The 13,202-nt window shown below is 40.3% G+C and overlaps 1 protein-coding gene across 1 annotated transcript in view; it reads right to left on the bottom strand.

Annotated features, from left to right (window-relative positions):
• The window catches only part of nbn (nibrin), a 52,589-nt gene extending 39,409 nt beyond the window's left edge, over positions 1-13,180 (bottom strand). The window contains exons 1-5 of the mRNA XM_052023874.1: positions 13,072-13,180; positions 7,611-7,744; positions 6,083-6,231; positions 1,698-1,857; positions 395-498 (exon numbers count right to left, since the gene is read on the bottom strand). Of these exons, the coding sequence (XP_051879834.1) occupies positions 395-498; positions 1,698-1,857; positions 6,083-6,231; positions 7,611-7,744; positions 13,072-13,105 (581 nt within the window). The 5' untranslated portion in view covers positions 13,106-13,180. The remainder of the gene's footprint in view (positions 1-394; positions 499-1,697; positions 1,858-6,082; positions 6,232-7,610; positions 7,745-13,071) is intronic.
• Positions 13,181-13,202: the final 22 nt, after the last annotated feature.

Genomic DNA, 13,202 nt, shown 5'->3' with positions numbered 1-13,202 from the left:
ATTTTTAAGATGCTTGACATTTTTTATATAAGTAATTTTATTTATTCTTTAGGAAGATTTTGGTTAAGAAAGCTCATTTCATGGTCTGTCATAAAATATGACAGCTGCAATCTTTTTGACACATTGTAATCAAACACCATGGTAAAATATTTTGTAAAGTTAGGAATTTAAAGAATAGTATACTACTTGATTACTTTTCTTTTCAAGTTGTAATTAACAATTTCAATAAGAGTACAGTGATAAGACTTAAAGGACTTTGCTTCCCAAAGGACATTTGTCCTCTTCTTCTCAATTTCTAACAATTATCTTAAATCATTCGCACATTTTGTACATATATGTTATACAAATGTATATTTGTTAAGAACGTTTAAGGATAATGATATATTCATGTTACCTTTCTGAATTGAGAAGTTGTCCTCTATTTCGGATTGCTTCAATAAGATCGACAAAGAATTTTGGTTTTACTATTGGTCGACAACAGATCAATGCGCATATAGTCTTAAAAAGCAAAGATATGAATTATTATAAATGGCACTGAATTGCTATGTCAATATTGTCATCCATATAACCTAACACATTTCCTTAGCAAATACAGATGAGCAATAATTTATTCAAGAAATGGGACGGTCACTAATTTCTTTCTGAAATCTGATACATGACTAAATGATTTAATGCCCTTTGGTCCATCGCAATTCAAATGAACTTTTTGAAAATGTGATTAACTCAAATTATACATTCATAAAACAAATAACTAAAGAAATATGACCTAACAGAAAATGCAATTACAGTATCTCCATTTAATGCAGAAAAATGACACGTTCATCTAAATATTTTTCATAAACATTTCTAAAAAAGATAAGTGGATTGGTAGGTTAAATGGCAGGTGGTAGAATCTGGAGGAAGCTGATCAGAATGTGGGCAGAATAAAATGGAGTTAGTGTATGATTAGGTAGTTTAACTATAGATACTTGATAGTCAGCATGGACAGTGGGCCTAGGAGCCTCTTTTTATGCTGTATGACTCTAAACTTTTCAGGTAATGTTTAAAAATGCTCCTAAATAAAACGCATCAGTCATGTACTGAAGGGAAGGTAAACTGTTATGTTTTAGGCCATACCAAGCATCTTCTTACAAAACATAACAATTTTTTTGAATTCTCAAAAGACAAAGCACGTTGATACTGAAACTGCTCAATAGTGTTTTCAAAATATAAGCATTTCGTCTTTTCGATATTAGGATAAAAGTGGTTAGCCACTTAGGGCCAAGATGAGAAACTTCACTGAAAGGGTCTTAAATCTTTTGAATTCCCCATCTTAGAGATCTATGGATATTCAGTCATTAAGTGCATTGAAAGCTAAGAATGTTAGTAGCTTTGGAAAATGATCCTGATATTACGGGGATTTAGCAGGAAAGTAACTTTGACGCACAAGGAACATGATGATCAAATTGATATTACAAGCTTAAGAGTGATTTGGACTACGGCTACTTCTAATGTGCTTAAGACTTAAAAAAGTAAATAAATACTCGGAAATCTCAACTATCTGTCTCAGTTGGTAGCACTAACAATTGACAGCAGAATTAGTGAATTGCCATTGCAGTTAAAGTAATATGCAGACACCATAATTTCAGATATTGGTGACGTTTCCCATAAAATCTGGCAGAATGAAATAGCATTTTACTTTATTGAATTCAACTAACCTTCACTGTAACCTTTACTGATGACATAACGAGGTGAGTGCTATCCTCTGTCCAGCTGCTGGTAACATGACCTCCAAGACATTGAATTGATTGGTTTAGTGTAATTTTAACTGGCCCATCCAAACAGGAACAGCTTACAATCAGGGGTTCATATTCTACCCTGAAGATAGGAACATGTTTTTATTACACTGCCAATGTATAACATAGGACATCTTAGCACACAGTCAAATCATGGTGATAGCATCTAACTTGACCTCATTCACTATCTTCTGAGCTGCTTGCCTCACAGAAAGGAGATAGAACCATCAGATCAAATCTTGATACATGGTCTTGACCCAAAAGATTGACCATTGTTTTGCCTCCACAGATACTGCTTAGTTCTTCCAGCGGTTTCTTTCTTGCATCAGTTATCACTGTTGTTTCTTTGAAGAATATTTTAATTAAAAATCAATATATTATCTACATATATATTGAGTAAATAAAAATCCTGGGTAAAGGAATCAGATGTAAATGCAAAGTATTGTTTAATTATTATTTCCTCCTCAAGTAACTGACAGCTAATTTTGTAAGGCTGAGGGAGAAACTCAATTTTCAACATAACTAAAAATCTTTCAATATTTGCAGTTTAGAAGTGTTGTTTTAAATCAAGACACAGTCAAAACTGTAATTCTTCCCAAGTTAAACTTGATCTTCTCTACAACAAAGAAACTTTGTTGGAGACACAAGAGACTGTTGATGCCTGGAATCTGGAGCAAAAAATACACTGCTGGAAGAATTCAGTTTGTCAAGCAGCATCTGTGGAGGCAAAGGCACGGTCGACATTTTGGGTTGACACCCTGCATCAGGAAAAGTAACAAATGTTCGCTAAATCCAATACCAGAAAAGAAATGTACTGCAACACGAGTGCATTATATCAATTCAAATACACACAGATTTAGTAAGGAAATATATTATCGTTAATCAGATTGCAGACAATTTCTGTCGTCATCTGGAAGCTCCTAACCATTGGATGGGTTTATTAGAGGAATTAAGAGCCAACAAATTTGTGGGGTTGCATTAGTTACTGATAATACTGCAGAACATTTGTATTATGGTCACAAAGCAGAAACTGAGATTAATAACCCAACTGTACGCAAGTTTCTTCCACCCAAACGCTTACTGTTCCAAGCAGAATTATCAGCTTGTACTTATATCACTAGCCATAAGCTTGAAGTTCTCAAATGAAGCACAAGTCCCAAATTTTCAACACCTGGACACAACTCTACATTGCTATTAATCCCCTAATTGAGTCCAGGAGAGGGTTATGACAGAAGAGAAGACTTGTCTGTAATTTTCCAGCTTGACTGGAAAATGTCAGTCTAGCAATCCCATCAATTTTAACTGGAAGAAACAGCTGCAGTTAGAATGCAAGGACAAGTTAATTTCATTTCCTTGTATTTAACCAAGCTGATTTAAATGAAGGTTTTTTTTTTACAGGTATCCAAATTTTTTTTTTCACGTTTTAAAATTTACTGGTATTTTAAATAATTTTTGAACATTTGCATTAGAGACAGTCAATCTCCTCATAGCTTTAAGCATGAGTTAACTGGCCCTCAAAACATTTTTGGAGGCACAGCCCTTCACTTAGAATTGGAAAGGCCCTGCACCTGATGACATCAAATAGCTGCCATCCTGGAGGAATATTGCAGCTGAAGAGCTGCTCCAGATAAGAGAGGGATTTGAGGACAGTTGACCAGAGAGTTCAAGTCACTCATCAAGGTCGGCACCAATATATTTTGGTAGTTTTGACTGCAGGTGTACATTGGACATTATACTGGGAGAACTCCATCTTCAAAAATTGCAATGGGATATTTTGTTTCCATGCAAACAAACAGATCAAGTCAAAAATGGGAGTGTATAAAAAATTAAAAAGCTCTTTCCAGCAGAATTTATTTTAACTTTATCCTGTAAATACCTCTAAAGTAATGTAATGTTGTATGGTCAACAACAACAGCATTCTCCATCAAACGACTAGACAGAATGCCATATTAGATCTAGTATTAGGTAATGAATCAGGTCAAGTGACAGATCTCTAAGTGGGTGAGCATTTGGGGGACAGTGACCACTGCTCCATAACCTTTAGCACTGTCACAGACAAGGATAGGAACAAAGAGGACAGGAAGATATTTAATTGGGGAAGGGCAAATTATGAGGCTATAAGGCTAGAACTTGAGCGTGTGAATTGGGATGACATTTTTAAAGGGAGATGTACCATGGAGATGTAGTCGTTGTACAGGGATCCCTTGCAGGATGTTAGGGATAAATTTGTCCCGGTGAGGCAGAGAAGGAATGGCAGGGTGAAGGAACCATAGGTGACAAGAGAGGTAGAACAACTAGTTAGGAAGAAGGCGGCAGCATACATAAGGTTTAGGAAGCAAGGATCAGGTCTCTTGAGGAATATAGGGTAGCAAGGAAGGAACTAAAGAAGGGGCTGAGAAGAGCAAAAAGGGGACATGAAAAGCCCTTGGCGAGTAGGGTTGAGGAAAATCCTGAGGCTCTTTTCACTTATGTGAAGAGCAGAAGGATGACAAGAGTAAAGGTAGGACCGATTAGAGACAAAGGTGGGAAGATGTGCCTGGAAGCTGTGGAAGTGGGTGAGGTTCTCAATGAATACTTCCCTTCAGTATTCACCAAGGAGAGGGGCCTTGATGACGCTGAGGACAGTGTTGGTAAGGTTAATGTTCTGGAGCATGTAGATATCAAGAGGGAGGATGTGTTCGAGCTGTTAGAAAATATTAGGACAGGTAAGTCCCCAGGGCCTGACGGAATATTCCCCAGGCTGCTCCGCGAGGCGAGGGAGGAGATTGCTGAACCGTTGGCTAGGATCTTTGACTCCTCGTTGTCCACGGGGATGGTACCGGAGGATTGGAGTGTGGCAAATGTTGTCCCCATATTCAAAAAAGGAAATAGGGATAGTCCAGGGAATTACAGACCAGTGAGCCTTATGTCTGTGGCGGGCAAGCTGTTGGAAAAGATTCTTAGAGATAGGATCTATGGGCATTTAGAGAATCATAGTCTGATCAGGGACAGCCAGCATGGCTTTGTGAAAGGCAGATCATGTCTCACAAGCCTGATAGGGTTCTTTGAGGAGGTGACCAGGAAGACTGATGAGGGTAGTGCAGTAGATGTGGTCTACATGGATTTTAGTAAGGCATTTGACAAGGTTCCACATGGTAGGCTTCTTCAGAAGGTCAGAGGGCATGGGATCCAGGGGGACTTGGCCGTGTGGATTCAGAATTGGCTTGCCTGTAGAAAGCAGAGGGTTGTGGTGGAGGGAGTGCATTCTGACTGGAGGGCTGTGACTGGTGGTGTCCCACAAGGATCGGTTCTGGGACCTCTACTTTTCGTGATTTTTATTAATGATTTGGATGAGGGGGTAGAAGGGTGGGTTGGCAAATTTGCAGATGACACAAAGGTTGGTGGTGTTGTGGATAGTGTGGAGGACTGTCGAAGATTGCAGGGGGACATTAATAGGATGCAGAGCTGGGCTGAGAAGTGGCAGATGGAATTCAATCCGGAGAAGTGTGAGGTGGTACACTTTGGAAGGACAAACTCCAAGGCAGAGTACAAAGTTAATGGCAGGATTCTGGGTAGTGTGGAGGAGCAGAGGGATCTGGGGGTTCATATACACAGATCCCTTAAAGTTGCCTCACAGGTGGATAGGGTAGTTAAGAAAGCTTATGGGATGTTAGCATTCATAAGTTGTGGGATCGAGTTTAAGAGCCGCGAAGTAATGATGCGGCTCTACAAAACTCTGGTTAGACCACATTATAGGAAGGATGTGGAAGCATTGGAAAGGTTGCAGAGGAGATTTACCAGGATGCTGCCTGGTTTAGAGAGTATGGATTATGAGGAGAGACTAAGGGAGCTAGGGCTTTACTCTTTGGAGAGAAGGAGGATGAGAAGAGACATGATAGAGGTATACAAAATATTAAGAGGAATAGATAGACAGCCAGCGCCTCCTTCCCAGGGCACCAATGCTCAATACAAGAGGGCATGGCTTCAAAATAATGGGTGGGAAGTTCAAGGGAGACATGAGAGGGAGGTTTTTTTTTTAACCAGAGTGTGGTTGGGGCATAGAATACGCTGCCTGGGGTGGTGCTGGAAGCAGGTACATTGGTCAAGTTCAAGCGATTGCTAGATAAGCATATGGAGGAATTTAAAAAAAGAGGGATATGTGGAAGGAAGGTGTTAGATAGTCTTAGGCGAGGTTTAAAGATCAGCACAACATTGTGGGTCGAAGGGCCTTTATTGTGCTGTACTTTCTATGAAATATGGGATACTGACTTCAAAAGCTAATTATGATCAATTATGTTAAATTTTGGACCAAAATAGAAAATGGCCACCTGAATTTGCTGTCAAAAACTCCAAATGTGACCAATTCTCCTGACTTCAAGATCCTTGGGCTGTCCTTTTCTAAGCGCACCTCATTTACAAAAGTTCCATATTTTGAAGTATCTTTTAATGTCAGTACAGAGGTACTGGCAACTTGGTTCTATAAAGAAAAAACAAAATAAATTTAGAACAGAAAATATACATTGTTAAGATTTCGTGCTGTTAAGAACAAACAGTTAGTTATTAAATAAACTACACACTATGTTCATATTCTCTTTAAATTTAAACTATACGTTCAATCTCATACATTTATGAGGTGTTATTCTTATATTAAAGGGCAGAGATTTTACTAAATGTCTCTAATCTCTGTATTATAAAGAATTATACCAATTTCTTTTGTTAAATAGCATTTTAAAAGCTGAGATATTGTGCCAAGCTTCTAACTTGATGTCATGAAATTCTGCTGCTTTGCCCTCACAATGTGGAGTATTGACCTCAAATACCATTCTTATTCACACTGCTACATCAAAGTAGCTGCATACAACAACCTCTACCCAGCAGATCCTCAAATAAAGCACTGTAATTAGGGTAAAATGGACAAGTCACTATTAGTACAGACTCACTGTACCTTTTTATCTTTGGGTCACTAGGTATGACATATAGTCCTTCTGACATTTTTAAAATCATGCAAAAGAACCAAAACGCCAAATCTATTCCAATATAACGTTCAGTCACTTGGTAGCTAGAGAACATCAACTAAGTTCCAACTATTTGTAACAAGGATTGTTTCACTACCAGATCAATATAAATGGCACTTCCCAATTTATTCAGTTTATCATTGCTGATCATTCCTTCAGGCACCAAGGACCTAATCTTGACTCTCTTTCCAAGACTTCTGCTTCTCTGATCTCTTTCTCAAAACCTACCTTCTTGCCCAACCTTTGGTCATCTGTCCTAGCATCATATAATATATATATTAATTATTTTGTTCGATAATGCTCCTATGAAAGACAGGATATTTTTACCACATGAGGCATTATATAAATGGAAATTATTGGTTTTACTTTTAAATGCGAACATGTATTTGGTCAGTGAATTAATGTATTACTTTATTATTAATATTCATTATATTTGCATACTAGCAACCAGCTGTTTGATTATAATTGGGCAGATACCTGCCCTTTTTTCACTCTTCTTCCAGGGTGGCCCAGTGTTTAACCTTCTATTGGGAGGATGGCTACCAGGTGATTAGCGAGGCCCAGCATAGTGTAAGTTCTCTCCGAGGACGAATGGTTGGTTATACCACTGAATAGTATTGACAGTGTTGCTCCCAGGCTTACATGCTATCAAAAACCACTGCTAATGGAAACTAAATGACAAGTTTTCAATCTGTCTCCTAATCAAACCCACAACACTAACAATGACTGACTGTTATGATGAAATGTAAATTCTAATGATTGAAAAGAAACAATTTAAGCCTCTAATATGAGGAAAGTAATACCACTGAATTCTACAAAAGAAAATTTGGTGATTGATTACCAGATTTGTGGCAGGATGAACAACCGAAAGTGTAGCATGTGAACGACTGATAGACTGATCATCACGTAGAAGGATTGCACAGTTTTTTCGTCCAACAACATAATTAACACCAACTAAGAAATAGTAAGGTCCTTCTGTAACATGAAAATATGAAAGGGTATAAGAAAAGGATGAGTGGAAATTTTACATTTTTTTTCCAACTGCTTTAAGAAAGACAAACAATTAAAATACTGAATTCTGATTATAACAGTAAATACTCAGAAATTATCTAGGTTATTGATTGCAATTTTTTTTTACAAGAAATATATTTGACAGAATAATATAAGGCATTTCCTACAATATGTTCTGCCAACTTCATGACATGGTTCCCAAGTAATGAGTTATAAAGATTACTTTGTCAATGCTGAATACAGCCCAAAGATTGAAATAAATGTTGGATTAACAATGGCAATTGATGTCAAGCAATTTTTAAAAAAAAGTTAACCCCTGCATCAAATTATCACTTTTCATGATCTTGGAACAACCAACACTATACTTGTTCATTTGAAGTGTAGTAACTATAGTACTGCAGGAGAAATTGTAATTTACATAAAGCAAACTCCCACACAGAAACAACTACAGGGTTTGTTCTGGTGATCTTGAAAAATATTGGACTGAACACCCAAGATAACTATCCTGGTGGTCTATGAAATAGGGTGTTCCATAAGCAACACACACAAAATGCTGGAGGAACTCAGCAGGTCGGGCAGCATCTATGGAGGGAAATAAACAGTCAACTTTTTGGGCTGAGACTGGAAAGAGGGCAGAAGCCAGAATAAAAGGGTGGGGGGAGGGGGAGGAGCACGAGCTGGCAGGTGATAGGTGAATCCAGGTGAGAGGGGGAAGGTAGGTAGGTGGGAGAGCGGGAGGAGTGGGAATGATGTGAAAAGCTGGGAAGTGATAGGTGGAAGAGGCAAAGGGCTGAAGAAGATAGAATCTGATAAGAGAGGACAGTAGACCATGGAATAAAGTGAAAAAGGTGGGGAACCAGAGGGAGGAAGGTGTGGGTGTTGGGCAGGTCGTGTGGGCAGAGGAGGGGAAAGATAAGGGGTAAACAGGCCAGAGGGACAAGGGGGTGGGAGGGGAACAGAATGGAGGAGTTAGAGAAATGTTGATGCCGTCAGGTTGGAGACTACCAAGAAGGAATATGAGGTGTTGTTCCTCTAATCTGCATCTAGCCTCAACTTGGCAGTAGAGGAGGCCGTGGACAGACATGCCAGTGTGGGAATGGGAAGTGAAATTAAAATGGTTGGCCACCAGGAGATCCTGGCTGTTACAGTGGACAGAGCGAAGGTGCTCGACGAAGTGATCCCCCAATCTGTGTTGAGACTCACCAATGTAGAGGAGGTCGCACCGGATGCAATAAATGACACCAATGGATTCACATGTGAAGGACTCCCTCACCTGGAAGGACTGTTTAGGACCCTGAACGGTGGTGAGGGAGGAGGTGTAGGGGCAGGTGTAACACTTAGCACAGTTGCAGGAATAAATACCAGGAGGGGGAATCGGTGGGGAGGGATGAGCGGACAAAGAAGTCACGGAGAGAGCGATCCCTACGGAAAGCCGAGAGGGGACGGCAAGATGTGCCTGGTGGTGGGATCCCCATTGGAGATGACAAAAGTTGCAGAGAATGATATGTTGGATGCGGAGGCTCATGGGGTGGTAGGTGAGGACAAGGGGAACCCTAACCCTGTTATGTCCAGGGGGGATGAGGTGAGGGCAGATGTGCAGGAAATGGAGAAGATGCGGGTGAGGGCTGCATTGATAGCAGTTGAGGAGAAACCCTGTTTTCTGAAAAAATGGGACATCTGAGATGTCCTGGAATGGAAAGCCTCATCATGAAAATAGATGTGGCAGAGATGGAGGAACTGAGAGAAGGGAATAGCATCCCTGTAGGTGACAGGGTGGGAAGAGATGTAGTTAAGGTAACTGTGGGAGTCAGTGGGTTTGTAAAAGATGTTGGTAGATAATCAGTCTCTGGAGATGGGAGAAAGAGATATCAAGAAAGGGGAGAGAGGTGTCAGAGATGGACCAAGTGAATTTGAGGGCGGGGTGGAAGTTGGTGGAGAAGTTGATGAAACTGATGAAATCCGCATAGGTGCAGGAAGCAGCACCAATGCAGTCATCAATGTAGCAGAGAAAGAGATGGGGAGCGTTACTGGTGTAGGCTTGGAACATGGATTGTTCTAGGTAGCCAACGAAAAGGTAGGGATAGCTTGAGCCCATGCGAGTGCCCATGGCCTCATCTTTGGTCTGGAGAAAATGGGAAAAGCTGAAAGAGAAGTTGTTAAGGGTGAGGACCAGTTCTGCCAGACAGAGGAAGATGGTGGTGGAAAGGAACTGGTTGGATCTGTTATCAAGAAATAAGCAGAGAGTCTTGTGGCCTTCCTGATGGAGGATGGAAGTATACACGGATTGGATGTAGATGGTGAAAATGAACCAGTTAGGGTGGGGAACTGAAAGGCTTTTCATAAATTCCTTTACAAGAGATCAAACATGGCCTCAGTTTACCATCTTATCTAAAAGAACACACCTCTCTCAATGCACTGCTCCCTCAGTACGGCATTAGATTGCTGGCTCAGAGTAACCCCTTACTTTGTTTTTAATAAATTGAAGAAAAATAGAACAGTGCATTATAGTTCTCTGCCCTGATTACTTAATTATGATTTTGTTATTTTTATTAAGATGCAATTGGATTTGCAAAACATAATAATGACAAAATAATTTGTAATGTTCGCCTTTCATTGGCATTAGCCTTTTCAATTCCATTCATTTTTTTGTAACTTCAATCACCAGAGAAACTTACTTCTTCAGGTTCTTTTGCAGTGTACCTTCCTGCAGATCCAAAAATCACTATTCATTAAGCAAATTCACTTCTTTTATCAGTTTGCCCCATTTCAATGACTACTCCTATGAGTCTAGTTTTTTCATATCACTTTAGTTTTCCCCTTCACCAATTCTTTTTAATTACATTCTCATTTCTCAGTGTTTTTCTATAATAGTTCCAATATATTAGTCTTTTTTAACAAAGAATGGATTTAGCTTTCAGGCTCAAGATAGGATGGCACTAACTGTAATGTAGTGAAGTACCACCACCATTGTTAGAGGTGCCATTAACCAGAAAAATATGCAAGACATGGAACGGTCTGTAGTGTTGTTATGCCAGTATATTTTTTGTTTAAGAATACTGTGTATTTCCCCCAAGATTGTATGCATTCTTGAATGCATCCTCTATCTTGTCTGTAGTAATAAAAATGTAGCCATTGTGCTATATTGTGCAGTCTGAGTTTATGCTGTCTGCTTTCAAGATTCCAAATAACTTTGCAAACAGCTGTTAGTTTCTTGGTTATCATTTGTTCCCCAATTAAAAATGGACAAATTTGCTATTCATCTCACTTGCTGTTAAAGCGGTCTAACTTTCTATAAACTTACTGAAGAAAACTAATTAGGTTTTACTATGTAAATGATTGTAAGTGTTTACAACACTCCTGGAAATAAGTCGCCAAACTTTATTCAGGCGACCCTCACCTCATGTCCCCCTCCCCTCACACTCTCCTTCTGATCCACCTCTGGTTTTCCCATTTTTTGTTCCCTTTCCCATACCTCCAGCACCCCATCACCCATTTTCCTCCCCCTCCCCCCACCTCGGTTCCATCCACCTACTACACACACTTCACCCACTGGATCCCCTCCCCCCATCCTGTTCCATCTGCCGAGACACAAGACACTGTAGATGACAGAATCTGGAGCAACAAACAATCTGCTGGAGTTGTTGTTGGAACTGTTTATTGCTCCTGTTCCATCTGCTCTTCATCTTTCCCTTAAATTATCCCATCATCGCCCTGCTAGCCATCAAGTCCTGACACAGGATCTCTAGCTGAATTGTCGACAATATCCCTTTGCATCCACAGATGCTGCTTGTCCTGCTTAAATCTGCCAGCAGTTTCTTTGCTGCTCCAGATTCTAGCATCCACAGTTCCTCTTGTGTCCCCATTATCACCTTCCTCATTTATCAGATTCCAGCATTCGTATCCTTTGTGTTCCTGCTTTATCACCTGCTGGCCTCTGTCTCCACCTATACCCCTACCAGCTCCGCCTGCCCCTTTCTCCGTCTCCCCCCCCCCACCACCTTGCCTAGTTCCACCTATCACCCAACTGCCTCTCCCTCCTGCCCATCATCCCTCATCCCTCCTCAGTCCATCTATCACCTACTGGCCCCTTTCTCATCCCTTCACCTCTCCTCTTTATACCAGCTATCTTCCCTCTCTACTCGCAGCCATGACATAGGGTCTCTACTGGTAATGTTGACAATTCCTCTCCCAAACCTCAGAGGTTTGCTGCTCAAACCTCTGAGTTGCTTCAGCAGTTTTTTTTTGCAACACAACTCTATTACTGTTTATTTATAGGGTACCACACCTTGATGTGGCTGCCTTGGTAGGTACTTTAACCTGAACCTTGGAGAACTCAGAATTAATGTCATTAACATAAAATGCTTGATTTTAGTTTAGTCTGCTTTAATTCCACTGAAGTCAACAAGCCTCTATTCCAAAAGCTTTAGATACAACTCACATTGTGTTATTTTGCAAATGTTTACATCAATATTCATTATTTCTTAATTTCCCTGCTACCAGTTACTTTATTTTACTGCTGCATTACACAGAAATAGTTACTGCATGTCATTCTTAATTCCACACCACTTTAAATAACTAGCCACTCTGTCCCTATTACTTTCTCCCCAATTTTTTTTGTAAATATAGTTTCCTCTATGGCCTACACTGAAGTCAAATTTTCAACTATTTCTATTTTGTTCATAAATATAAATGTTAAAATTCATAGCCATCCCATTTTTAGTAGTCTTTCAAATTAGCTGTCCTTTCACTATCCTTGGTTCCAAGTCTTCAGAAAAGGCAAATAGTTTTAAAGAGAAAAAGCAAAGAAAAATAACTACAGATACGGAAATAAAAACTGCTGGGCACATTCAACACTGCAAGATGCACTTGTGGAGAGAAGGCTCCAAATGCTGAATTTGAACTTGATGCTAAACTTGAGATTTTGAAGTTTAATTTTAAACGATATTCATGGATGCCAAGAGACTCGAATGAAAAGTGGCACTGGAATGCAGATGGGCCACACATTCCTATCTCAGATCTTTCAGTCAAGCGCATGACTCGCCATCCCACCCTATGTGACCTTACTTAATTGGACCTTTACGAGGACAGTTAAAACTGGCACCCAAACACTTGGCTTCCATTAACACATCCAGTTGTGGATGACACAATAGCCGGCTGGCGTTAGGCGTAGGAAGCTCAACATGCGGGAGCCAGTATTTACTATCCCCCCTCCCTCCGGACGAGTCCCGTTGTACACCGCTTAGTCTGGACCACTGTACTGGCGGAACATTAGCACGGACAGCGCTCGGTACCTCCACCCGGGGTTATCGGCCTCAGCACCCACATCGCCCACTCTCTTCATGCACGGAGACGGACGACGCAGACACTTTGCGCACGCGATCAGAGTCACGTGACTACCCCGACGCCACGGCGGGTGGAGGGG

The sequence above is a fragment of the Pristis pectinata genome, chromosome 9, assembly GCF_009764475.1.
Source record: "Pristis pectinata isolate sPriPec2 chromosome 9, sPriPec2.1.pri, whole genome shotgun sequence".
Lineage (NCBI taxonomy): Eukaryota > Metazoa > Chordata > Chondrichthyes > Rhinopristiformes > Pristidae > Pristis > Pristis pectinata.
This window is presented reverse-complemented; position numbering and strand designations above follow the sequence as displayed.